The following is a 27,996-nucleotide window of genomic DNA, read 5'->3' on the forward strand; positions in this document are numbered from 1 at the left end:
GTAAACTAAAGCAAGCACATTCACACTCGATAAACACTTGAGTTGCTGGACAGAAGTGACCTGATGATTTTGAACAGACACCAGGTTATGTTTATTTAAACATATCATGTTCATTGTTATCCCTGCTTTGTATATGCATACATAAACTATACTAAGTCCTTGTGGGGTCGTGCAATCAAAGCACCAATCGGGTTTATAAACACAATATTACATTAGAGCGTTAGAGTGACTGTTCGGGACCACACGCGGATTCTACCCATTCCCTCTCTGGATCTCACACAGCGCGCCTTTACGCGCTCCCACTCCAGCACTCACACCCAACACGCCTTTTACGCACGCCGGATATTTGACTCCTCGGTCCTTGGCACGATGTCAAACGTCAGAAACCCAAATGATTCTATAGGAAGAGGTTGTGTGTCCTTCATCCTGAGCTCATGAGAGGACCAGTCTGTTTCTAGTCGGGAGGACGACATGACCAACTCATTAACGGTCACAGAGGAGTTTTTTTTTTATTAGACTTGCTCTCCACTTCTCATCCCAGTTACTGTAGATCTGGAACAGGGCTCACTGTATAACTTCTGGACTTACTTGAACTTCGTCGATATTTTCGGATATTTCTATATTTGATTAATTTAAAACCGAGGGGATGGGGTTGTCTCTCCTCTACGCGCTCTGTCTCTGGATGACTTGTGTCTCCCCTGCGGTGGGGACAGGGTTTGTTTACCGCTTTCCAGGAATCACAGTGCAGCGGCCGCGCATCAAGTCGGATCTGAGTGGCAGCACCGGACCCCCAGGTACCGGGACCCGGACCCAGCTCAGGTGAGAACAGCTGATAGGAAACCTTTTCACTGATGTGGACAAAACAAAAACAAACTGTGATTTGAGCAGAAAAAAATGCTGAAATGCTACAGAGCTATTAAATGTATGAATTATGAATCACTGATATTTTTTTTGATTTATTAGGTTTCTTATCACGACTTAGTGTTTAACATACTCAAAACTGTCAATGATTATGTTCAATTCCTTTCTTGTAGTGTTAATATTAAGAATGGAACTCTCTTATGTGTGTTTTAGGAACTGGTGTCAGTACACTGTCTCCAAAACCGTGTCCTGTCAGGTGCACAATGGCTCTGAAACCACAGTGCAGAGAGTGTATCAGGGCTGCCGGTGGCCCGGACCCTGTTCCAAAGTCATCAGGTACTGATCCCTCGCTGCCACCTTCTTCAGCCAAATCAGCTCCTTCTTTTGTTTGCGTTATTCACTGTTTATCATTCATGATGCCAGGGGCGGATTTAGTGTTTTGGGGGCCCAGAAAAGTCCTTAATCCAATAAAGCCACCTGGGAAAAGTTAGGTGGAGCGAACCAGGCTCTTATCTAAACGAATGAGGAGTGAGCCATACCTGCACTTTCATTGACCGCCAAGAAATAACTGCACACAATTATCAGTCAAATCTCATGATTCAATCATTTGGTGACTTTGCTCCCACATTACTATGTTAAATGTATTTTTTCCAACACGTTAAACTTCTATTATAGATGCACCAAGTTTTGCTTGTGTCAGGTGATTTTTCTTCTCTCCTGTGTCGCCAAGTGTTTGCTCTGCTAGGGTGGGAACTGCTAGGTTTCTTATATTGTCTGAGCTCAACTTTAGTACGATAAAAGCCTTGAGATGAATTATGTTGGGATTTGGCATCATACAAAGAAAATTAACCAAATTGAAACAATGCAGCAATCAGATTTTTCATATGTTTCCCATCTGGTTGTTATAAATCAGCCGACTGCCTAATTGGGGGGAAGGGTGGGATATTTGTCATACAAAAAACATCTTCTTCATTCTGGAACTCCCCAATCAGGAGTATTAACTGGTTTGTCTCTCTCATCTCAAGTCTCTGTGTAACACTGGCAGGTAGAGACACAGAGGCAGAGAAAAAACTGTGCTGCACAGATGTGGGTAAAAAGACTGTTAGAAAAGACAGGTAGAAAAAGGCAATGAGCAAGCAACAATCCCAGGGAATCAAACAAATGGTAATATACACAGAGACATTGACTGTCTGACAGGTAACACTAGCCTGAGTACACAAAGGGTTTACTAGAGGGAAATACAAGGACAGGACATAGACAGGTAGAGGTGAAGAGGTGAAGTGGCGTCTCTTCCTGTGTGTTTATGTTTCTGCATTTTACATTTCCCTGTAGTCAGTTTCCATTTGTTTTCTTTCCAGCTACAGGACCCTTATCAGACCCTCCTTCAAGGTCACCTACAAACAAGTCACAGCCCTGGAGTGGAGATGCTGTCCAGGCTTCCTGGGAGAAGAGTGTCGTGAAGGTGAGTTTCTCATCTCTGTTTTCTCTTCTTCTTCTTTCACATGATGCAACTTTCTGAAACAGAGGACCAGCCTGTGAGAATCATTCTCTGTAGCACTGAAATAGAGGCCATGTGTTTTGCTCGGACCCATCTGTGTCTTTTTAGTAGCACCAGGCCGCTTTTCCCACATCAGAGCGTTTTTTTAATGTTTGGTGGTGTGTAGTCGGGTAGTTTGCTAATCGTGCTTCTGTGCAGCTGTCGGCTCCTTGATGTGATTGTGACGTTGTTTTATATTCAGGCTTAAAGTCTGCTTTGGATTACTTTAGGGAGCTTGGATTGCAATAAAACAACAGTTGAAAGGGATCCTGTTTACCTTTTTCGTCTGTGCCTGGAAGGAGGAGGAATCAAATCTAAATTGTTCTCCTTCTGTCTCACACTGTCTCTTTTATTTTGTTGTCATAGCTATCACAGTCAAATCTATAAAGGGACTCAGGAGCGTTGGTACCTCCACCAAGGCCCTGCGGTCCCCTTAGATTTAACCAAGCTGCACCAAATTTCTCATTAGTACCCTAAAAATGCCCGACTCTGGGAAAATGGTGATAAACACCCTATCTCCCAGTGTTAAAGAAAGTGAAAAACAAATGATCTGTCCCCTGATCCGGATCCTAATGAATTCTTTCCTGACCCATTCAGCATCCTTCCATTAAGTTTCATGGAAATCCATTTGAGTTGTTTTTGTGTCATCGACAAACAAAGGGGTAAAAACATAAGAAATGAATGGAAAAGGAACTTGTGAGCATGATCCAGCTGTGGATCATGGAGTGGGAGGTACAGTCTGTGTTTAGGTGGTGGGCAGCTCAGCTCCCGGACAGAACCGGCCGCAGACTCTGAGCCCAGTGAAGAGCAACATTTTCAGCCACCACAGTCAACATGCAGCCACAGAGTGGGAGGTGGATGGAGGTCTAATGTAGGGCTAGCTTCACTCTGCTGTTTATACACCGTGCATTCGGAAAGTATTCAAACGCCTTCACCTCTTCACCTCATGTTTGGTTGCAGCCTTAAAAACATCTTTACTTACCATCATCAATCTACTCTCACTTCACCATGACAAAATCTCCTGTGTGGGAGTCTGTCATGATCTGGCCCTGTTAAGGACTTTTGAGACTTGTTACTGGTTTGTATTTGTATTTCACTTTAAAAGACTTTAAACTTAGTTTTCAGTTGTTTGGACCTTGATTTTATTATTTCCACTTTTACTTTCAAGATTCTTTCCGTGTGTATCTCTCACGGGATTTACTTACATGTCTAATTTATCCTGTTTCCCGCTCTTGTGATTATCTGCCCCACCCTGATGTGTTTTTTAGTCTCTGCGCTCCCAGTCCTCCCTGTCAGTTCCTCTGTTCGGTGAGGCCGTTAAGTTCCTGTTAACTCATACTTGGTTCCCAGTGTTTCCAGGTCTTGTTCCTGAGTTGTTTGCTAAGGTTTCTGCTTCCTGAGGTTTTTTGTCTTTGGATACCTGAGATCTTAGTACCTGCCACCAAATGTCCTGTTTGCAACCACCTGCATTGTCTGCATTGTGGGTCTAGTTAATCTTGGAATCTTTACAGAATTACTTCTGTGGATAATTCAATTGACTGAGCATTATTTGGAAAGACACATCTGTGTCTCAGGTCTCAAACCTGACCATGCAAATCAGAGCAAAAGCCAAGCCATGAGGTTGAAGCACAGATCTGGCAAAGACTGCAAAAAATCCTGAAACCTCCCAAGAGCCACAATGACCTCCAGTCATCCTTAAATGGAAGAAAATTGAAAACACGTAGGAGTTAACTGCCTGGAGAGAGGAACCCTGGAAAGAGGTGACCAAGAACCCAGAGGTCACTCTGGATGAGCTCCAGAAATCCTGAGTGGATGTAACAGAAACCCCCAGAGAGAGGGTCTGAACAGTTATGTCAGTATAATTGTTTTATACATTTGGAAATATGTATTAAATTCGGGTATGGGTAATGAGTTTAGATTGATGAGGGAGAATTGTTTTTATTTTTATTTTACCGTAAAGTTAGCACACAACAAAATGTGAGATCAGTGAAGGAGTCTGAATTCTTTATAAAAATAGTCCATATTGCTCAGAACCATACTCACATGCTGTCATTTAAAATGCAAGAATTGTTATTTCAAAATTATTTACTACACCCACCCACTTGCTATTTTTTTTTTTTCGTGTTGGGAAATACAGACGTTTTGTAGGTAATTGAAAAAAGCTGGCACGGCCCGTTCACCGTCGTCCAAGATTAACAGTTACCTCAATGAGCGAGTTGTGCCTATTGGTAATAATTACCACACCTTGTTCCGTTTTGCAGAATTATTGGTTGTTGCACTTGGATGGGCATGATCTACCATGAGTTCAGAAAACACTCCTTAATGTTAAAGGAATAAACATAGACATTATTACAAAAGCCGTTGGAAACCATTATTTGCCCGATGCTGGATATCATTCCTCAGAAAGATTAACACACAGCCATATCCGCTGAGTCTGTAATGCAAGAGATTACGGTTCACTTGAGACCAAAGTGGTTGCAGGAGTGTGAAGAAGTAATCGGGCTGTTTATTTAACATTTGCTGAGATTTCTTTTGCACGTTCTAATGGCTATGGAGCAGGGGGGGGGGAATCGCCTCCATATGGGGAGACAGAGGGCCAGGCTCCACTCAGCGATGAGACCCTCAAGACAAAGGCTGATGTCAGAGATGCTCGGCCTCACACTGAGGAGGAGAGGGAGCGCTGGCAGGGGTCAGGACGCACGGAGGAGAGAAAGTTAGGGCTCGTGCACAGAAACAACAAGGTGTTAGAGTTGGCGAGGCTCAGACAGCTGTGCAGCAACATGCGAAGAGGAGAAATGCAAAGAGAAAAGTGAAGTGTAATGAGGAGTGTGTTTGTCCCACAGGACTCCAGCTGCTGCGAGCTGCCCAGACGGCAGCGGAGCAGAGAGCCGGTTCTGTGGGAAAGTGGCCCCACAGAGATTAATGACCATGACGCTCCTCCACCGGGTCTTTGTAACAGACGTGACCGTGCTGAGATCACAACAGCTATGAAACAAAAACTGGGTCTCCTCATGTACATTCATCTGTGTACAACACAAAGAGGCCAGGCAGAGCATCACATCAGGAATACCTTGGAAATAAAGGTCGATCCTATAATAAAACCATCAGAGAAAGTCATTTTAAAGTTATACCACAAACTTTTTCCTGTGATGCTTTACAGGATATTTTGCTTTGAGGTCTTTAAAGTCCTCACATTTTCAGAGATCTGTTAAGGATCATCAATCTTCAAGTTTATATAAAAGAGTTATTTGGTATTTTGGAGCATTTCAATGCCACTTTCACATGTGTCTGTTACATATAAAACTATGGTAATTAAAATGGACTTAGGTCTACGTTGAGTTGACATTTGATGGAGATGGTTCCAGATGCTTGGTTAAAACACAATGCTCGCTATTGTCTACATTACTAAAGAGATTTACGGGGGGGAAATATCCACGACCAGGTGAACACACACCGGATTAGTCAGCTGAGTCCACACAAGGCCACGCTGCGGATTCACCACAGGAATCGAATGTTTTATTCACTGGTACAGATTGGGTGTGAATGGGAGGCGAAGGTAGGCCACTGCTACATTTGCGTACGTGTTAGCTTCTGATGTACGCCGCACAAACAACACAACGAAACAGAGCCACAGTGCAGGTCGACAGCAAATAGTGTCGCCTCATTTGAAAGTGAATTAGCAGCGTTTCAGTTGCATCTGCATACTTTGGTTAGCTTAGCTTAGAAATGGTTCTGCACAGAAACCATCATGACTTTTACCCAATTGTGTTTTGAACAGTGGTGTATAAAGTACTTGAAAGCCATACTTGAGTAAAAGTAAAGATATCTTACTTGAAAGTGACTCCGGTAAAAATAAAAGTCACCTGTCAGAAAATGACTTGAGTAAAAGTCTTAGAGTTGCTCATATTAATGTACTTAAGTATCAAAAGTATCTGGTTTTGAAATGTACTTAAGTATCAAAAGTAAAAGTACAAGTACCAAAATTAAAAATGCTAAGTGCTTTTTATAGTAGGCCTATACAGACACAAAACAACCCAAAATTGTTCAGTTCAGGATTTATTTCAACTGACTGAAAAATTATAACAACACTATATATATAATGTATAATTTTACAAATTTTGAACCCAAGATGCTGAGGTTAAAATAGTATTGGACAAGTGCATCTGAACTTCTAGAAACAACAAAGAATCAACACAACAGAATAAACAAGTGCCTCTTGATTCTACCTAAGAACACTAACAGACCTGCCACTAATAGACCAAATGAACCTTTTGTGTCTATTAGCTGTATTTTGTAACTTCCTGGATGTTTACCTGCCTGTATACCTGCCTGCAGCTTTTCCACTCATTTACATCTAAGCCTGTTTATTTATCATTAGACTATCTTCACTGAATGGGCCTGCGTGTGTGTTTGCATTTGTTTCCAGCAGGGTAACAATACACCTGTAGGGTATCATGCCTGTAGGGACGGCAAAGTGAAGACACAACCCTGCTTGAAGTTGTACACATTAGCCTGTTTGTACAATACATATATAAGACTCAACAGCTTCTAAGTTGTGTTGAGTCAGCACAAAGGGCGACTAAGGATTGGAATTGGCAATATATAGATATATAATATCTTTGCAAAAATTATATTGGCATTACAGGGAGTGGAAAACTGGGCCTGATTACCCAGGGTTCCATTTGGCGAGGTCCATTAAAAAACCTGAATTGTGTGCGTGAATATGCAGTAGTCGATGACACAGTGTTTGTTTTTGGTTGTGTTGGCTGGAAGTTGTTTTTGCGTTGTCTTATATAATTGGTTGTGTTGTTTGTTTTTCCATCTCGACTTGTTTTAAATCTGTTTGTTTTGTTTGTGTGGACGTTTAGACTAAGTAGACACGGCCAACCAATGATAGTTTTTGTTTAAACCAACTACTTCCAATATTTTCTTTAAGAAAAGTTAACAACTTGCTGCTTCGAGCTATGTATTTATGTGCAGATGTTGACACGAAGCAGGAAAGGAAAAATGAATCTGAATTGAAAAAGGAATACCTTCAAAAAATTATGTAAAGTCACCTAATAAAACCCCTCAAAAAGCCAATTAATTTGCCTGAATAATAATCCTTACAATTTCAATAGGGCCTCACACACACACACACACACATACAAGCACACACACGGCCCGAGCCACGGGGGCAGTGAACTCCTCCTGGAGCTGAAGAGCACGTGAAGTGACGTTATGTTATTAACATTCATTTACTTACAGTATATACTTGAAACATACATATATTTGTATCTGCAAGTTTATATAAAACAGTTTCAGAAACATCTTGCAGTGGAGAAACATCCACTGCTAAGTGGGCCACAACTACAGCTAATTGGGATTCAATCATGGCTAACAGGCCTTCATTTAACTGGGCAACAACCACACCTAGCAGGGTTACAATTACAGCTAGCCAGTCTTCATTCTCAGTTAACTGGGCTACAAGCACTACCAGCCAGGCTACAACCACAGCTAGCCAGGCTACATCCTCAGCTAGCCGGGCTACATCCTCAGCTAGCTGGGCTACATCCACTGCCAGCCAGGCTACAATCACAGCTAACCAGGCTACATCCTCACCTAACTGGGCTACATCAAAAGCCAGCCGGGCTTCAACCACAGCCAACCGGGCTTCAACCACGGCCGGCCAGGCTTCAACCACAGCCAGCCGGGCTTCAACCACAGCCAGCCGGGCTTCAACCACAGCCAGCCGGGCTACAACCACAGCCAGCCGGGCTTCAACCACAGCCAGCCGGGCTTCAACCACAGCCAGCCGGGCTTCAACCACAGCCAGCCGGGCTACAACCACAGCCAGCCGGGCTACAACCCCGGCAAACCGGGCTTCAACCACAGCCAGCCGGGCTACAACCACAGCCAGCCGGGCTTCAACCACAGCCAGCCGGGCTACAACCACAGCCAACCGGGCTACAACCCCGGCAAACCGGGCTTCAACCACAGCCAGCCAGGCTACAACCACAGCCAGCCGGGCTACATCCTCACCTAACTGGGCTACATCAAAAGCCAGCCGGGCTTCAACCACAGCCAACCGGGCTTCAACCACGGCCGGCCAGGCTTCAACCACAGCCAGCCGGGCTTCAACCACGGCCAGCCGGGCTTCAACCACGGCCAGCCGGGCTTCAACCACGGCCAACCGGACTTCAACCACAGCCAGCCGGGCTACAACCACAGCCAGCCGGGCAACAACCACAGCAAAAGGTCTACACAGTGGTGACTCAGTCTGCCGTGCAGTCTGATACGCATGTTGACCGACAGCTTCCTGGTATCGAAGGTAACAATCCAATAGCAAAGTGTAACTCAAATAAAAAGCTACGTGTGGCCAAAGGGCTAAGGGATGTAAATGGGAAACAAATCATTAATCAGGCAATCACAAAACACAGGAAGTGGAAAGTCTTTCAAACTGTCAACCACTCCAGAATAATATGGGATCCCAAAGTTAAACCTAAGGGTTTATTTGGTGGTCATCTTAACATAAGAAGTATTGTATCGAAAAGTGACCAAATCCAGCATCTACTAATGGAATCAAATTTAGATTTCCTCTGTCTATCTGAAACCTGGCTACATGAAAACTCACCAACTGCAGCACTAAACATACCAGGCTATCAAATGTATAGACGAGATAGGGTGAAATCAAAGGGAGGCGGGGTTATGGTCTATCTGAAGGATTGTATCCAATGTAATGAATTACTGCTGTCAAACTGTGATTTGGAATGTATTTGCTTGAATATCACTCTATCACCACAAATGTCTTTTATTCTTATTGTAATGTATCGCCCACCCTCCTCAAACAATGATTTTTATGAAAAATTCCAAAACATGCTCAAGGAATGTCATTTTAAGAAAGAGGTGATAATAATGGGAGATTTTAATGTAAATTGGGAAGATAGATCAATTAGAAAGAACCTCAAACAAATAACCGATGGGCTAGATCTCTCACAGCTGATTAAAGGTCCAACAAGAATAACCCAATCCACCAGAACTCAGATTGATTTAGTGTTCAGTAACAGACCGGAGAGAACCTCAAAAACGTACAACATGATAACTGGGCTATCTGACCACAATCTAACTCTTGTGGTCAGAAAGTTAACAAAAAAGAGATTTAGCTCCTCTACTAAGGAACATGAAAGCATTAGAATCCCCAAGAACATGCAAGAGTCTTTTAAAAACACTATTCATAGTTTTAACTGGAATGATCTGTTATTTGGAAAAACCTGAGTGAGGGCAGTCAAATATTCTCAAGTAAAATTCAGAGTATAATTGCAGAATTTTCCCGTAGCATTAGGAGTAGGAATAAAAAGAACAGTCTTCCCTGGATAAATGCAGACATTTTGAAACTAATGAAAGAACGTGATCTTGCATTAAAAAAGGCCATTAGAACAAAATTTTATCATGACAAATATCACTTTGCCATGTTAAGAAATAAAGTGATAACAGGTCTGAGGAAAGCTAGGGCTGATTTCTTTATTGCTATAATTAGTGAGGCACGGGGTAATCCGAAAGTAATATGGACTCAGTTAAAAAAACTCATGGGACAACATCATAGCGCAGGAAGGTCAATTGAACTTGACTTGAATGGAAAGCTGACCAAGGACCCATCTGAAGTAGCAGTAGCTCTTAATCGATACTTTGTTGATTCTGTAGCAACTATTGCAAAGGGCTTCTCGACTGATCATGTTAATGTGTCTTCAGTAAACACAATGGAGCCAGCCTTCAGTATAAACACTGTCTCAGAAATAAAAATCACAGGTATTATTAAATCTCTCAAACCCTCAAAAGCTAAAGATTAATTTGGTATGGACTCAACGATGCTTAAAGATATCGGTTCATCATTAGCCAATCCCATCACTAAAATTGTTAATCTTTCAATATCCCAAGGGCAGTTTCCAAGTATTTGGAAATCTGCAATTGTCACGCCAATTTTCAAATCTGGTGATCATCATTCCGCCTGTAACTATAGGCCGATCAGCATCCTCCCTATAATGTCTAAAGTAGCAGAAAAGTGTGTAGCTGAGCAAATCATACACCACCTGAACAACAGCTCATTCCCCCTTCATCCAATGCAATTTGGCTTCAGATCCAACCACTCAACCGAGACGGCTAATTGTTTTTTCATTGAGAAAATTAAATCACTGTTGGATAAGCATGGCGTTGTCGGTGCTGTCTTTCTTGATCTCCGCAAAGCATTTGACACTGTGAATCACAAGGTTCTATTATCCAAGTTATCCAATTTTAATTTTTCTGTTGAGGCACGTCAATGGGTTGAATCATACCTTTTTAACCGAACTCAAACTGTTCGAATAAATAACCAGCAATCTGACACCCTCTCCTTGTCCACTGGTGTACCACAGGGATCCATACTGGGTCCACTTTTATTTTGTTTGTATATCAACGACTTGCCGTCTGTGTGTCCAGAGGCCCACATTCAAATGTATGCTGATGATACTGTGCTGTATGTGCATGGATTGACAAAAACCGAAGTTGCTGCCAAACTCACAAAGGCCATGCTGAAAATTACAGCATGGCTCAATCAGTGCTGTCTCCAACTAAATGTGTCTAAGACTGTTGGTATGTTCTTCTCCAAAACAAATGACTGTAGTGAAAACCCAGATGTTCTTGTGTCAGGAGAAAAATTAGAAATTGTTAAGGAATTTAAATACCTTGGCATTATTCTGGACTCCAACTTTAATTTCAGGGCACATGTAAAAACTGTCTGCAAAAGGATCAAATTCAATCTTGCCAATTTCAAATTTATACGAAACTCTATGTCCACCGAGGCAGCCATGATGTACATGCATTCAATGATATTCTCTCACATGAGCTACTGTCTGACGAGCTGGTCTCAGGCTAATCACACAACACTAAAACCACTACAGTCTTTGTATAAACAAACACTGAAAGTTCTGGACAAAAAACCAAGGCAATTCCATCACTGTGCAATTTTAAGAAAACACAATCTAGTGAGCTGGGAAAACATGATTAAGCACAAAAATGCATGTCTCTTTTACAAAATCATACATGGCATGGCCCCTCCTCCACTTAGAGAATTTGTAACTATTAGAACAAACCAACATCGGATCACAAGAGGAGTCATGAAAGGGGACTGCATTATTCCATTTAGGAAAAGTACCTTTAGTCAGTCAGCCTTCTCTGTTGCAGCCTCACGTGAATGGAATAACATCCCAACATGTATCAGAGACCTAAACACATATCGGTCATTTAGTTCTATCTGAAACAGTGGCTGTTTGATAATATGATCTGCCAGCACTAAACTTGACCCGCCTGCTCTTGCCTCCTTGTGTCAGCGTGTCTGTGAATTTGTCCTGCAACTTACTTTGTATGCTTGCTTGTTTGTATGCTTTTTGTAGCTCGTTCTATGTCTCTCCTGTGCTGCTTCATGTACTATTGTCATGTCGACTTTTTGTTAGTTTGTTGTGCATGTACTGTCTGCTTTGGTGGGCTACTGCCTCGATGTCTAACACATATAGATGTCCTCTATAAGTCCTAGTCTACCTTTTCAATTTGTGTTTGTTTGATGCTGACTCTTGTTTGTCCTGCATGCTTCATGTATTTTAATGCTTGAACTACTGAATACTTGTATGTGGTTATAATTAATGTTTTATCTGTTGCTTTTCTATGTTCTTTTTTAAACTCTTTCTGTTATTTGCTTATTTGCTTTTTAGGGAGCCTATTGTTACATCTGGCCAAGGACTGCAGATGGAAACTAACCTTCTGGCTAAATCTGGCATATTTACAGAAATGTCTATTAATATGCACTGTCCCTGTCAAAATAAACAAACAAACACAAGCTTGGGCCCTAATAATAAAGAATGAACCAAGCTCCTGCAGGAGCGAGAGAGAGGTGCGCCGTGGGTAAAGCTGCATGTTGCGCCAACCTCCGCTGCTCAAGTAACGAGCCAGTTTTGAGAATGTAAGAAGTAGAAAGTACAGATATTTGTGCTCAAATGTAGCGAGTAAAAGTTAAAAGACATCAGGAAAATAAATACTCAAGTAAAGTACAGATATGTGAAAAATCTACTTAAGTACAGTAACAAAGTATTCCTACTTTGTTACTTCCCACCACTGGTTTTGAATTTAACAAACAGGATGTAATTTATATAAAACAAAAGTGGCTGATGGGCAAATTTTGTTTTTTAGACATTTGGTCAGAACCAGGCTCAGTGTTTCCATGTTTCCATCCTTTATGCTACGCTAAGCTAACCATCTTCTGGCTCTAATGTCTTGTACATTATAGTAAACAGGCAGGAAAGTTGCATCAAATACTCACGCCAACAAAACAAATAAGTATTTTCCCCAACATGTCAAACGTTTCCTGTAAGTGTGGATCATTTCGGTCAGTAACAGAATTCTCTGTCACAAGGCCAACGCCGAACATGAAGCTCGAGTTGTATAAAACTGTTGCCGCATGGCTCGGGGCCAGATGCTTTATCAGAGCGAGCGAGGAAAGCCTTAACCAATGAAGATGACATCACCTCTGGTTTTAGTTTGATGAGATTCTGGCTCCACTTCAGAGGCCCCCGAGGCCCTCGGAGATGTAGAGACAGGCCACATAAAGAAAGCTCGAGTCAGATTGTAAGTCTGTAAGCTGAGGAGTTCCTCCCACCTCTGCACGCACTCTCCTTTCCATTTTCCAAGCTCTGAATCATTTTCTGCATGACACTGATGCCTTATTCTGTTGTTACCATTTAATCATTCTGAATTAATACATTGAATAGCGTTTCCCTTGTTTCGTTTTTTTTAGAGGAGGCGCACTACACAACAAATGAGCTAAACTTGTAGTTGTAAAGGTTTTAGAATCAACATGAATGCAACAGATGCTTGACAGCGCTATCAAAATATTTACAGTTATCCAGTTTATCGACAAAAAAACTATTCAGCCAACTGAATTATTAGCTTAGTTTTAAAAGCAAACTAGAATGGCGCTCTGTACACCCACCAAGTCTGCAACAGTTTATGAAACCACAATAAAAATTAACTGCATCAAGACAATTATTTGGATCTGCATCAAATTCACACTGTCATAAATATCCCTCCCCTAAAAATTATCCATACATTTTTCTCTGAGAACTCAACAAAAATGTTGAGTAACGCCCTCGTCTCACAATGTTAAAGAAAAAGAAAAATGTCCCTGGATCTTCTGCCTGATACGGATCCGCTTCAAACTTTGAATGGATTCTTCCCTTGTGTCTCGCCTCCATAAAATTTCATGAAAGAGTGTTTTTGCGGAATCCTGCTAATAATCAAACAAAGATGAAAACATAACCTCCTTGTCGACGATGCTGAACGCTTTCTCCTTCATGTCTCTGAATCGGGAGGATTGCTGTTTCTTTTTATCTTATGTGAATCTAAGCTGAACTTATTTACGTATTTACATGACTATTATTCACACAAAACAAGGAATTTGAATGCATCACATCTGGCTTTATAAAATTGCAACAGACATCTGCCACTGTTCTTATTCACTGTTCATATAGAGCTTTTCAGTCTTGACTACTCAAAGCCCTTCACAGCACAGTTTTGCAATTCACCCCTTCATTCACCCAATCATACATATGTGCAGGACTTTCTCTTGCTAGCATTTATCACACAAGTTGGGTTCAGTGTCTTGCCCAAGGACACTTCGGCATGTGGATTGGAGAAGCACACACCCTCTGGTTAGTGGAAGACCTCTCCTGAGCCACAGCCTCCTCCAACACACACCGAACATATGACACTGAGCTCTTGAAGCTGCAGAAATCCACAGAGTAAATGCTGTATTTTCAAATGTTCAATACATCACACATTAATTCTACAGTGGCAGTGTTTTCTCAGTTGGTTTTGGATTTTACAAGCCCTCTAGTGTTCCCTGTGTTCGTGTGTGACTCTTGACCCACTCAGAGGCGGCTTTTTATTTTGTCCTTTTACGGTTTAACCCTCCAACACTCAAGGCCGTGGTTGGACTCCATGCAGGGCCGAGCCGGTCACAAAGCCTGAATGTTTCTGCGTTTGCTAAATGGAAAGTAGGCGTTTTCTTCAACGCATTTTTGTTGACACCCTGACCCGTCAATATTTTTGACAGCCTGGTGTGTGCTGCTCTGCGTACAGTGCATCTCGACACTTACATTTTCACTTTCAGCAGAGTTGTGCTAACGCATGACGGCATGGAACACATTTGGAGAGAAATGTGTTCGTAATTTCCCCCGATGTTGGCCCTTGCACCCCCGCCGCTCCATCCAAGCAGCACCCCAGCATCTATCTGCATTTTCTCCACACATGATCCCATTAACAAGAGGCATTGTGGGTTATGTCTGTGCATCGGGGGGTGGGGGGGTGTAATCTTAGAAGAATTAGTCCCAGAACCTCCTCCAATGAGAGGAGTAAGCTTTGAAGCTCAGGAAAAGGAGTTTAGCAGAGTTAAACGCAGGGTGTGCCAGGGCAGGATGTTTTTTTAGGTGGAGTTAATTATGGATTTCATTAAAAAAGTGAAAAGGTGGCTGAAAACTTTGAGTGTCATATGTTAATTTGTTAATGCCGCAGCTGTGGACGTCACTGTTTCTCCTCTGCAGCTGGATGAGAAGGAAGTGAGGGAAGTTTGCTAAAACCCCACCGTGAGAGGGATTATCTTGAAAACCAGCTATATTATATATCACCCAGAAACACTTCTGTTTTTCCACTTGGTCATCCTCTCTCACCCCCACACGGACCTTGGCTCTTTTGCTTACTCTTGCCACCACTGGCCTCTTTATCTTCTGTGGTTTTTACTGCTTTCTACTTCCTCTGCCCCTTAGATCTCCCTCTCGCTTTTCCTCGGAGTAAAGCGATAAAACAGAACCATATCCCACATGTGCTCTTCTAGTCCACAAGCTTTACAGCATGAGGATATGACTGATGTCTCTGTTACGTCCTGCTTGTGCTCAAATATAGGTCAGACATTAACCTTTGACCCACTGGGAGCTGTAGTGGCTGTTCCTGGTCGGCTCTGGCTGATGGATGACGCTCTCTGTTCATGCTCCTTCTGTGGGGGGGTTTCCTTTTCTGTCACCACCATATCGTGGAGTCTTCCCATCTCTCAATGATATCGTCCCATTTGTCCCCCATGTCTTTCTGTCTACAACTCCACACATCTGTTTATTCAAAGTTAAGCAGATAAAGTTCCTGAGGTCAAACAGAGACAGAAGTTTCCACATCGGTCAGTGTGATCTGCAGGTTTGTGTTGTTTGTAGTCTTGGTGCTGCTGGGAAATCCTTGTGTGTGAACTTCGAGGTTGCATGACAAGTTTTGTGATTTATTTAGTTAGAGCCCATCTTTGCAGTTGTGGCTTCATGGTCCATTATAAGACTTCAGGTCAGTTTATGCTCAAACAGAACTGGCTGGTACTGCATGTTGGATGCACTGGAAGATGGAAAGAAAAGGTGACATCGATTAAATATGAGGACGCACACACACGCACACACACGCACAAACACACAGTATAAGGTCATGCAGATTTAGGTTTATTGAAAACTCTGAATTGTCAGTAGGTGTCACTGGGAGCATGACTGGTTGTTAAGTCTCTGTATCAAGGCTCCAGCTGCCTGTGACCCTCAAAGGATAATATCTAGATGATGGATGGATGGATATGGTGGGGGTGAATCATTCCATTGTCTATGTTTGGCTGGATATACTGGGGGCTCAAGGAGACCTCCATATTTCCAGTTTTGTCGTGGCATTCACGTGTCAATGTTTCTGATATATGACTCGTGAGCAGGGATATTCCGCTGCTCCTTTTTCCCTCTCTGTGTCTCCACCCTGTTCCTTCAGACACGGCTGAGAAACGACTGGCACCTCAAATGCATCGCCCTCGTTTCGGCCGATCACAGTGGAGTCGTCTCTCCGTCCTCACCAGATTCACACAGCAGCGTCTCATAGCATGACGATGACTCCACGTCTGTGCAACAGCAGGGCCGTCCATCTCTCACTGTGACCGATGTGTTGAGAGTGAGACCAGTGCAGCTTCAGAGCAGCAGCAGAGCACTGTTTTGACTGAGAGGCCGGAAGGGGCAGGGTGATCACATGAGTGGATGCATTTCCTGAGATATGAGGGAAGGACAGAGTTCTCAGATAAAAAAATGTTTGTCCCTGTAGCACCACGTCTGTTGAGTGTTGGCCCTTACTAAGCCAGTATTTAATTTTCGACCAAATAATGACATTAAAGCTGCTTTCAGACATGCAAGAGGAGTCCAGACGTTTCTCAGACATTTTCCAGAGGGGCCTGTATGTGAAAATGCAAATGTTCTAGTCAGAGATATTTCTCAGAACATTTCCTGCCAGCCCCCTTATACAATGTGCAGAAACGGCCAGAGCGAGTCCATGTCAAAGGACAGCAGGAAATTCTCCAGGAAAATTCACAGTGAGCGAGAGGACGTGTTGATGACAAAAAACTGGAAGAATACAATATCTCAGGTTTTGTCTTGATGTTCTTTATTCAAAAACACTCAATTTCCGCCATGGAATTCATAGGTTGTCTTCTGCCTCCCGACATTGTCCTGTTGTGAACAAGTCTGACACAATCTCCTCCATATATGAGAGGCAAACCCAATTTTCCAGACATTTTCAATTCTTTGCATTTCTTATTGCAAAGTGTTGAGTTTATATAAATAGTGTGTGGCCTGTCAACTGGCATCATGGTGAGAAATACCTAATGGTCCCTCTGTGGACAAGTAGACATCTTGGTTTTCAAACAGGGCCTGTTCGCCCTCCTCCACCAGCCACCGCAGTCAAAGTGGGTGTGTGATTTAGTGAGGGAGAGAGTTTGTGACATTGTATGTGAGTCTGCCTGTGCATATGTGTGTGTGTGGGTGTGGGTGTGTATTCTGTGCCAGCTGTTTTTCATGCCAGCAATAGCTGACCACTTGCTGGCTGGGGCCGACACACAACAGGGTCCTGGGATGCAGCCAGCTGTCAGAGGGGTGTCTGTGGTCTGAATGGGCACAACACACACACACACACACACACACACACACACACACACACACACACACACACACACACACACACACACACTCACACTCTCTCTCTCTCTCTCTCTCTCTCTGGGTACAGACGTGTGTGTGTGTGTATCTTGGAGATGTAACAGTGTCTCATAAGAATGTCCAAGAAGATGTTTCAATTGATCATTTTTTGCTGTGCTCCCAAGAAAGTTTTTAAAAACAGTTAAAATGTCTGTGTGTCCCCATAGGCTGTGGTGTCAAACATTTCAGAGTAAAGAGATGCTTTATGGTTTGGTTAAGGTTAAGGTTAAGTTTAATTGTAGGGTAAGGGGCAAGGGAATGCAATACGCCGATGATTGTCCTCTCTAAGATAGATATACAAGGTTGTGGGAGTGTGTGTGTCTGTCTGGGTGTGTGTGTGTGTATGTGTGTGTGTGTGTGTGAGTGAGCAGGTGATTTCTTTGATCCACATCCAGCTCTAATGTAGGAAATGTAGCTGTCTCGACAGACGATGCCTGCAGTCTGATCACACTCTTGCCAAGTTATCCCTGTTCTGTCTTGTACCATGATCACTAATGATGACTCGTCAAACAGGCCGGTGCTTTCATAGCTGCCTGCGCTGACACATGCTCATTGTTTTGGCTCATGTGATGTTCTAATGAAGATTTATCTGCACAGAGTTTCTTATCTTATTGACATCGTGTGCTCTGCCTGGAGGGAGTTTGATCTGAGCCGTTCCAAGTTTTCTCTCAACCCTCTGCAGCTGAGCACATGACTAACATCAGCTTTGTTTCTGCACCTTGTTGTTTTTGGTCGTGTAATCCATTTACACGGAGCATTATCCAGCAAACTGATATTTTTATGGCATTTAATTGCATTTTATGAGATTAAAGTATTCTGTCATTGTGATTATTTTTAACTTGTGTAAATCGATACAACTTAAACAGATGTAATACTTGTCCTGGCATCTTTTTCATGCAACTTTTCCTGGAGATCAGTTTTAGAATCTGAATATTTCACATAACTTCTCAAACACATGTGTCCTTCCCTTAGGGGCAGAACCCGTTCGATATTCTCTCTGTTTATTTTGCTTCCCACTTAAGACAACATGATTCTGATTCTTTCCCATGAGCTGAGAGCAGTCCAAGAAAAATAACCCGGTCTTATGTTGCCATGGTGTAATTATGGATCCAAACAGACTCTATAACCGCGGTCCCGTTCTAAACATCGGCTCAAGCATAGCGGAAGTTTGGTTTTCTAAACCAACATAATTAAATTCCAACTGCAGGAACCGAAATCCCTCCCGCCGCATATAGAAAATGAAATGCAGTTGTTTTGCTCTGGTTCACATTTATGGGGGATAGACTTAACTCTGGTGTTCTGCTCTGTGGTGTGTGTTTATGACATAATAAGATATGACTGGATTATTTCTGGATCTCTCTTGACCAGCGATGGAGATGGAACAAGTTATCTTGTTAGGAGTGAGTAACGGAGCTTTAGAAGATTCCTTTTTAGGCCCAAGGGGCAGTATCCATCATAGAGGAAGAAGAGATGTGAGATTTCTCTGTCAACTGACTCACAGCAAAGCGGCTACAAGACATTTTAAAAGTAGAAGTAGTTCACAGCCAGTTCTCTCAGGCTTGTTGAAATGGTGGGTGAAAGTGGGTGTAAACCAAAAAATACCCTGACTGTCTCTAAAACAACTTCATTCATTCATTCATTCATTCATTCTCTGCTCCCTGTAAAATAACTTTACTCAGGTGAGTGGTGGCACCTGGACAGAACGTGCAGTGTTGTTGTTGTTTACAGCACATCAACACTTTTGTTTGCCCTTTTCGTCAAAAGCTCTCGAATCTTCTTTTTACTCCTGAGATATTTGCTTCCTCCAGTTTTGTGTCCCTCGCGTATCTAAAACCTCGTCAACGTGTCAACTCACTCGTTTTGAATTCCTTGAACTTGCTGCTGTGTTCTCACGTGGGCTCACTGGTGGGCTCACGTGGATTCTCTGAAGACATTTTACTCTGGAAAAGTTCTGGAAAATGTCCAGAGCAACTGACTTGGACATTTTGTGTTCTCACATACAAAACCTCCAGAAAAGGACCATGCTAACCATCACAGCCTCAGCTCAGCTCACGCAACCCGCCTGTTAACATGCTAATCACACAGCTGAAGTTGATTATATTATTTTGCCTGTTTTGAACCAAGTGAGCTTTTTCACACGATGGTGTTTGATGAAAGATCTACAAAGCTGTTGCATCCTGGGAAAAATACCAAAGGACCAAATTTTTACGACAACCCACCCCGGCCTAGTTATTAAATATTTCATCTGCACCAAAGTGGTGGACCGACCAACCCACATATAAACTGGCATTGCGATCCACTGAGTCACACCATTAATTTAGCTCAAACTAAAGCTAAACACATCATCACAAGATCACACTTGGAACTCCTTGGAGATTGATGTAGTGTATGTGTGTCAGAGGGTGGAGGCTTCCTCAGGACCCATGATGAATAACTGCGGACAACATGAAGGCCCATCAGCTCATCAGCCCTCTCGCATAGCGGAGCCGGAGCTGTGGTGCTGTGTGTGGGTTCGGCGTCCTTGGTGGAGTCGCTAGGGAAACTTCCGTGCCGTCAGTCACAACAAAGCAGCTTGTGTGGGGTCACTTTGGTCCCGGCGGTTGAACAACCCCTCAGCATTTGGGCTGATGGAACCCGAGGAATGTGCGTTTGGGGGTTGGGCTGTTGATCGTTGTTTCTGTTCGTGGCCGCACTCCAGGACGAGATGTTCAAGATGTTGATGAAACAAGGCATTCAGAAACCTCACCCACACAGTCTGACAGACCGCTGGACTGGATGTAGATGGTTACAGACACACAGACATGGTACAGACATTCACGCCGGCCTATTTCAGTGAGGCAGAAACCTCAGAGGCGGCCGTCAGTGCCCTGTGCGTCGCGGTTGGAGACGATGATTTTGGCAGGCCCCGGCCATTTGGGTCATTTTGTTGTTAGTCAGTTATTTATGAGCACCAGTTGTTCCTCATTCTGTTTCCCTGCTATGACCGCAATGTGGGTGGGTCCCATCATTGGGACGGACAGCTGACATTCCACAGTTCCTATGAGCCATGGACCAGAGGAAAAACTCAGATTTAGAACAAATACAGGGTTTTGCATTCTTTATTGTTATTCTGTATTTTGGATTCTGGGTTACAGCTCATGTAAAAGAACCACAATTGCAGCACAGCGTGGCTTCGGGTATATGTGGTTTAGTGGTCGCTAGGATGGTGTAATTTGGGAGAGAGTTTTCAAAACAGACTTAAATAACAGAATGTAACTGACAAACAGGAATTTCAAAAGGGGACATATTGTTTCAGACGGTACTAACGGCAAAAAGGAAGAAGTGTGAAATAATAAAACATTTCCAAAACCAACATCTCAATACCCTCAGTTGTGTCACTCATTCCCAAATCCATGGATTTATACTGAAAACAAAACTTAAAGCTTTAATAATTCAAGCAATCATATATATAGTTTAAATTTCAAGAAAGGCAAAGTAATTATTAAACTTGACACTTTAGATCTTATCAAAGATTATTCAAAGAGGAGTAAATACATTGTTCTATGACTTTGTCCCGGAACATTTTTAATCAGTGGAGCAACACACGTGTGGTGCACTGCTGAGGATTCATAGCATCATAAATCGTTTTAATCAGATTGTTTTTGTTTGTTGGAGGTCTTAAGCAGAGAGGAATAATGTCAAAGTTTGGATACACAGACAACACTTGTCTTTGATTGTCGCTTGGTGTGGTTCTGTGGTTGGTTTTCATTGGACAAGAATATACAGAATAAACAGAATACATTACCAGTCTTTGAGGGGCGATTTAGTGCTGTAATAACAAACTTTTAAACTTTAAATTAGATACATAAATTATAAATGGTGCAATTAAATCTAATTTTGTAGGAATATGAGGGTACATGAGTGTGTTTTTTTGTGTTTCCATGAGCTTTACACAGTTAATGTGTTTGGCTTTGGTACCTGGAGGAGGATGTGAGCGTGGGCATATAGGCCATCGCTGTGAGTGGGCGCTCCGACAGAAAAACATGCTGAGTCAGGAGGTGAGGAGACAAGCAGGTGTGCATCAACTGTGTGTGTGTGTGTGTGTGTGTGAGAGAGGGACAGAGAGTGAGAGAGAGCATGTGTCAGCAAGAGAGAGACTGTAATGAGAGGTCTAATAATATTTATTCTGTGTGTGTGAGTGACGTGATTTACTGTAAACTGGAATTCCTAATAGATTCTTGGGGCTGGTTTGATGGGTATTGTTCCTGTTTATGTTGGCTCGACCTGCTCAGCGCGAGATACCAGTGATGGTGCTGCAGGACTGAAAGAGAGGAAACAGAAATGAAAGAGACGGTTGCAGAGGAAACGACAGACTGGTAGAAAGTGGCAGCGTGTATGCCTCCTGTAAAGTGGAGTCTCAACATGTTCTTGTCTGTGGTTCTTTCTTACAGAGTGTATGAACTGTACCAGCTTCACTGACATGAACAGCCGACTTCTTGCAGTTGAATCCAAGGTAAATGAGATCCCCAGTACAACCATTTATACACAGAGCATTTTTAAGATATTTAACTGAAGTTCGATGTGTCTGGAATCTGTGGTTGTTCCAGATCAGGCTGTTAGCAGAGGGACGTCCTTCACTGCCGACAGTCAACGGTTTCCCAGAGGGCTCAACGGACAACGAGGTGGACACACCTCAACCAACTCCTATCGGACCCCCGTCACACCTGCCACCAGGTGCCAACACATCCTGAAACATTTATTTTGACTTACATGTGCGAGTGAATGAACAGTTAATGCACAACAGAATTCAACCATTTAAGAGAAATTAAGGCTCCAGAGGTTGAGATATGATTTATAATCTGTTGTCTAAGATTAACTTCCAGCCTTCCACATTTCCATGTAATTCAAAAAAATCAAGTGTCTTTAATTAAACTCCTCCCCACCTCTTTCCAACACCTCCTGTTTGTCAAAATATTTATACTTTCTTGCTTTTTTGATGGACTGCTCCTTCAAATAAATTTTAACTGAATGATTATTAGAATTATACACTTGACTCTGAATGCCTTCTCTATTCTTTGGAGTACCAGGAAGCATTGGGCCTCAAGGGCCCATTGGACCCCCAGGACTTCCTGGTTCTGCTGGACCTCAGGGTTTTGCTGGAAGACCAGGCCTTCCTGGACCCAGCGGTAAACCATCATCAGAACTTTAAGTCTCATTGTCCCACTTTTAAAGATGGATACTTGTGACTGTTGGGACTTAAACATTACAAATTAATTATGTTTTTTTGTTTTTGTTGATGCTCAGGACCAAAAGGGGACAGAGGTCTACCTGGGGATGGAGGTCTAACTGGCCCTCCTGGTCCACCGGGTCCTCCGGGGCCAAGCTCCTCTCCCGTCCAAGTGAGAGGGGATGTCTTTCAGGTCGATGACCAAGGTGAGCAGACTGTTCCTCTACAAATGTAATCTCTCAAATCAAATCCCAGGTGAATTTAAATGATATTTTAACAGAAACAGATCTCAGCCACATGGTTTATTTCTGGCCCAAAAACAAAACTTAAACATCTGAAGCGTTCAGACTCTGAATGGCTTAAATTGATGCCAGAACCTCGGGTCTATTTTCACAGCTCCTCCTACAATGAATCATGTGTTTCATCAGTTTCAAACCCTCACATATCTCATGCATATGTCCGTCCTGTTCATTCCTTGCAAACGTTTTGTCAGGCAGAACACGAACACTGGCCAAACTGCTGTCGATGCATGGAAAGTAACTTAAGGGGGGGGGGGGGGGGGGGCACAGGTGGAAGCACAGAGACTGAAGCAGACTTTAGCTGTTATCAAGTGTTTAAGTGCGCATATGGGTCTTTAGCTTTTAGTGACTGACTTCAGTCCGTAATGGAGAGAGTATTGTTTCTTTTCCCAAGGAAGGCTGGCTTAGATTTAGTTTAATAGTTTCCGTGTGTTCGGCTGCTGCTGTGCCACTGTTTACTGCAACCTCACTTAACACCACCACCTACAACGGAGCCAGATCCAAGCATATAAATCAGAAGATTAACCCAGGAGCTGAACAAGTCAGGAAAAATATGTTAAGGCATTTTCTCATCCATCATATCCAGTTTAATAGATCTCCCTTCCTTCTCTACTCCAGTCCTGCAGAGAGCTCTGAACACAAGGATGAAACTCATGCAGGGAGTATAAAGCTGTTTTCAGACATGCACTGAACTCCAGACATTCTCCTGAACTTTTCAGGAGGGGCTGTATACAAGAACTCAAATGTCCAGCGTCAGTTGTTCTCGACATCTTCTTGCAATTTTCCGGGGGGGCTGCATGGGAGAAGTTTGTACGAGTGAGCCGAGTGGAGAGTACACCTGGATAATGTCCAGAAAATTCACAACGAGTGAGTGGACGTATTGATGATGTTTCTTACACATGGCAGATGCAAAACTGGCAAAAGGCGCAATACACGTAGAAGACACACACAAAGATTTCAACTAAAGACAATGAGATTTTAGAGCTTTTGGCAATACAGACACAATTTTTCTAGAGTTCATGTCTGAAAAACAGCTTTAATGATCATAGATTTCTTAATGTTTGTAAAGATCATCTTGACGTGATACTCAGTAGTCAACATAATTACATGAGTACTCAGTGCTTATCGGTCTGACCCATCTTCAAGCTCCAGCTTCATTTTGATATTAATTAAACCTGTAAGGTGTTGGGACTTCCTCTTGAGCTGTGTTGACAGAGTCTGTCCACGGACAAACAAACGTATAAACTCTGGCTTAAACCTGCCTGTATGTTTACTCCTGCTACAGTAGGTGTTTACATAGAACATTAACCCCAACCTGAACCTAAAGGCCAAACTACTACTACATTTATAAATTAGATTTGTTTTCACTCACCATTGTCACTACATCTGTCTGGATCGGATTATTGGTAGTGACGCTCTGATTGGTGATGAGGTGACTCGACATCTATGCCATCACCAAATTGAGAAGATATAAGAAGAAACCCATGTTCTAAAAGGACTTGAGCGCCGTGGTTTTACCACATGGAGGCAGTAGAAGTCTGTGCTGTAATCATTACCTCACAGAAGACTTCTGGCTCTGATTAGGCTTTTGGCTGGCTCTGCCTTTCTGAGCCCGGGACTGTGTCTGCGGGTCTGGAACTATGTAGATTTGGGTCTGTGGGACCGTGTAAGCTGGGGGGGGCCAACTGGCTGTAAATCAGACCTAATTTGTTAGCTGTCAGCACAACAGTCTGCGTTTTGGGGAACAGGCCGTGGCCCGCAGCCAATCGCCGGGCTGGCTATGAATGAGGGAGTAGATAGTCTGCCACTCATGTGGAGTTTCTTGGGGAGGGAGCCAGACTCGAGGAGACTGTAACATTAGAAAATTAGTTCCAGATAGAAATGTGTTCCTTCTAGACCCAGACTGTGGACTGTAACAGGCTCATCTCTGCACAGGGGGAAGACTGACCCCGAGCATATGGTAAAGTGGAGAGGAAGTGGAAGTGTGGCAGGGTTTCAAACAGAATTTATTCTTACAAGCATATTTAAAAATATCCTGCATGCTGAGAACAAAGCATAACTTCCACTTTGTTCATGTTTTCTTATCGTGTCCGAGCATTTACTGCTCCATTAACTGGGACCTCCTTCAGATGGAGCAGCTGTTCCTGTCCATCACTGTCACTGCTGATTGAATTCTCCTGTCGACTGCTGATGAAACTCAGACTGTTGACCCTTAATGTCTTCATTCTTCTGTCGCCCTCAGAAAAGAGTTCAGCTAACAGTATGTAGGTGTATGGATAAAGGAAACAACATGGAAAGATGTGCCACGGATGTTCAGTCACAAAAAGAGTCTGTAACTCGATACAGAGCTTGAGTCTTTCCATCTGTGTTTACCATCTCCTCAGTTACCCTCAGCTAGATATAATGTTTTTCATATCTGTCGTCCCAGTTCACATTATCTTTTGCGCAAAGGTTGAAATCCACTTTCACTTTAAACTTCTGTTTTTGTCTTTCCCAGAGGAGAACCACACACCTCCCCCTGCTCCTCAGATCCTAGTCGGGCCACCCGGTCCAACGGGTCCCTCCGGCCCCTCAGGTATGGATTAAAGATGTTTATAATCCCCATGTTAGGAGAACACGCCCCGTAAATCGCACCATGCTCTCAGTCTAACACAGCTTGTGAAACATAACTTCAAGGTTTCAACCTTTTCAACCTCCTTTGCAAAGTCAAGCACTGATTTAATTCTCAAACCCAAGAGAGACGTGGTGATTTAAAGGAGCAAGTGAAAGCAGAGGAGATATACAAATATATAAAAAATTATGTGATATTATTATGCAGCAATAACTTGCTGCATAAATAGTCTGTCTCATTCACCCATTTTCTGAGAAATCATTATGAAAAACTTCCGGGATCCGCCCCTGATCCAGATCCATACTAGAACTGAGTGGGTTCTTTCCGGACCCTTACCACATCCTTCCACCAGGTCTCCTGATAATCTGTCCAGTAGTTTTCACTTAATCCTACCAACTATTAGACAAACAGATGAAAACATAACTTTATTTGCAGAGGTAATAATAAAGCTGTGTTAAATTGATTGAACTGAACTTGATATTATTTGTGAATAACATCAGGACCAAGAGGACCTGCAGGGTTACCGGGCATGCCTGGACAAGACGTGAGTATCTGTCACTGCGGGCCGATTGCTGATCAATAAAAACACGAATGCATATGCAACATCAGTAACACATGTGCTTCTGTTTATCTGACATAAGGGCAAGGAAGGCCTCCAAGGCAAGCTTGGAGATCTGGGGCCTAGAGGAGATCCAGGACAAAGGGTGAGGTCGCTTTAGAAAATCTTCCTCATTGATGGATTAGCAGGCCGGCTGAACATATTTGATTCTACTGAACTTTCAGATGCTTTTTGTTCTTCGTTTTGTAAATTGCCTTTGCTGTCATGCAATCCTAAACACATTAAAGGTGAGCAAGCTACTCTTCAAAGACTCACTCCGAGCTGTGACTAATCCCCCTCTGTCTCTCTCGTCCAAGGCCAGGCCTCACTAATCAGGGTAGCCATGCCGGGTCCCCTCTGTAGTTGGCTCTCTCGTGGGCCTCCGTCTTTAAACCTGATCCCCTTCCTCCACTAGCATGATTTAAGATTGGAGATCTGGTGAAGAGGCAGATTAGCACGAGGGATAAAGAATGCGAGACGGTAAAGTGTGCACGTGAGCAGGGGTCTAAATTATTTTTATGTCCTTCCTCCACCAGGGGACTCCAGGTGTAGCAGGCGAGCATGGTCTACCTGTGAGTATAAGGTTATGGTGTTTCATAAAACACCTTCACTGCACACACACACACATGCACACAAAGCGGTGACAACATTATTGTACTCTGTTTTACAGGGAGCACCGGGGCCAAAAGGAGAGCCAGGAGCAGGCTTGAATGAGGTAAGACACAATGTTTTTTTCCTTGCTTCGTGCTGAGCTCATTTGAAAATGATCCTAAATAAACATGATGGTGTTGATCAGGGAGAGGCCGTGCAGCAGCTCAGAGAGGCCCTGAAGATCCTGGCCGAGCGGGTCTTGATCCTGGAGCACATGATCGGCATTCACGGTGAGAAAAACAAAAATGGAGGAATGTGTTGTTATCATCCTCTATGGATGAAGAAGGAATCATCGGATTATCTGGCAAAAGTTCAACATTTACAACTCTCACATCTGTCTGTCACATGTAAAGCTACATCCAGCAGCCAATTAGCTTAGAAAGAGGTGTATTTAAAGCTCACCAGGTAATAGAGTATGTCTAATTTAGAACTAAGAGAGACAGTCTTTTAATTAGCAGCCAGTTGATTATAATTGAATGTGAATATTTTCTTGTTTGTTTACTCTTCTATGATCTCCAAACTGTAATTTGAAAGACCAAACAATTAATTGATTTATCCGGGGAAAAAATGTTGTATGGATGAAACAAAAAAGCTACACCATGTTTATTAGTGAGATGTAAAGGTGCTGGTTGGTGCAGTTTGTTTCCTTCAGACTGAGCCAGGCCTCTTGTTTACAGTCATTACACTCAACTAACCACCCCTTGGCTCTGCAGCTACATTCAAACAAATGTGATATCAACCCTCTCATCTTACTCGCCACCAGGAAACAAATAGGCCTTTTGAAGAAGAGTACTGTCTCCACTCACTCTTCTCCTTTGTTATGTCTTTCTTGTCCATACAGACATCTCTGAAGGATCTGGATTTGGAAACATTTTGGACCCGCTCTCTTTCCCTGCCATAAAGAAGACCAAGCGTCTTCAGCCCGTTCAAACCGAGCCTCAAACTCCAGCGCTGGTGGGGAGACAAAGACGATCCCCCTTTTAAGAGTCCATTGTCTCATTCTGTACATGTGGTCTTGTGTGTGAGAGATGTTGCAAATTTTGCTGAAAGTTTTGTTCATGTAATTTTCCCTTGTGACTTAACATTTTGGAATTTATTTTTGTCTAATTGTCTTAAGTACTGTTGTGAAAATGAAGTTCTATGAGAT

The 27,996-nt window shown here is 42.9% G+C and overlaps 1 protein-coding gene across 1 annotated transcript; it reads left to right on the forward strand.

Annotated features, from left to right (window-relative positions):
- Positions 1-646: 646 nt before the first annotated feature.
- LOC133003815 (collagen alpha-1(XXVI) chain) lies at positions 647-27,983 on the forward strand. The gene is made up of 14 exons (XM_061073629.1): positions 647-819; positions 1,075-1,197; positions 2,220-2,323; positions 21,915-21,976; positions 22,071-22,197; positions 22,545-22,649; positions 22,768-22,907; positions 25,492-25,564; positions 26,101-26,144; positions 26,242-26,304; positions 26,735-26,770; positions 26,869-26,913; positions 26,995-27,079; positions 27,691-27,983. Exons 1-14 carry the CDS (start codon positions 647-649, stop codon positions 27,831-27,833), a joined length of 1,323 nt encoding a protein of 440 aa, XP_060929612.1. The 3' UTR covers positions 27,834-27,983.
- Positions 27,984-27,996: the final 13 nt, after the last annotated feature.

Source organism: Limanda limanda, chromosome 6 (genome assembly GCF_963576545.1).
Source record: "Limanda limanda chromosome 6, fLimLim1.1, whole genome shotgun sequence".
NCBI lineage: Eukaryota > Metazoa > Chordata > Actinopteri > Pleuronectiformes > Pleuronectidae > Limanda > Limanda limanda.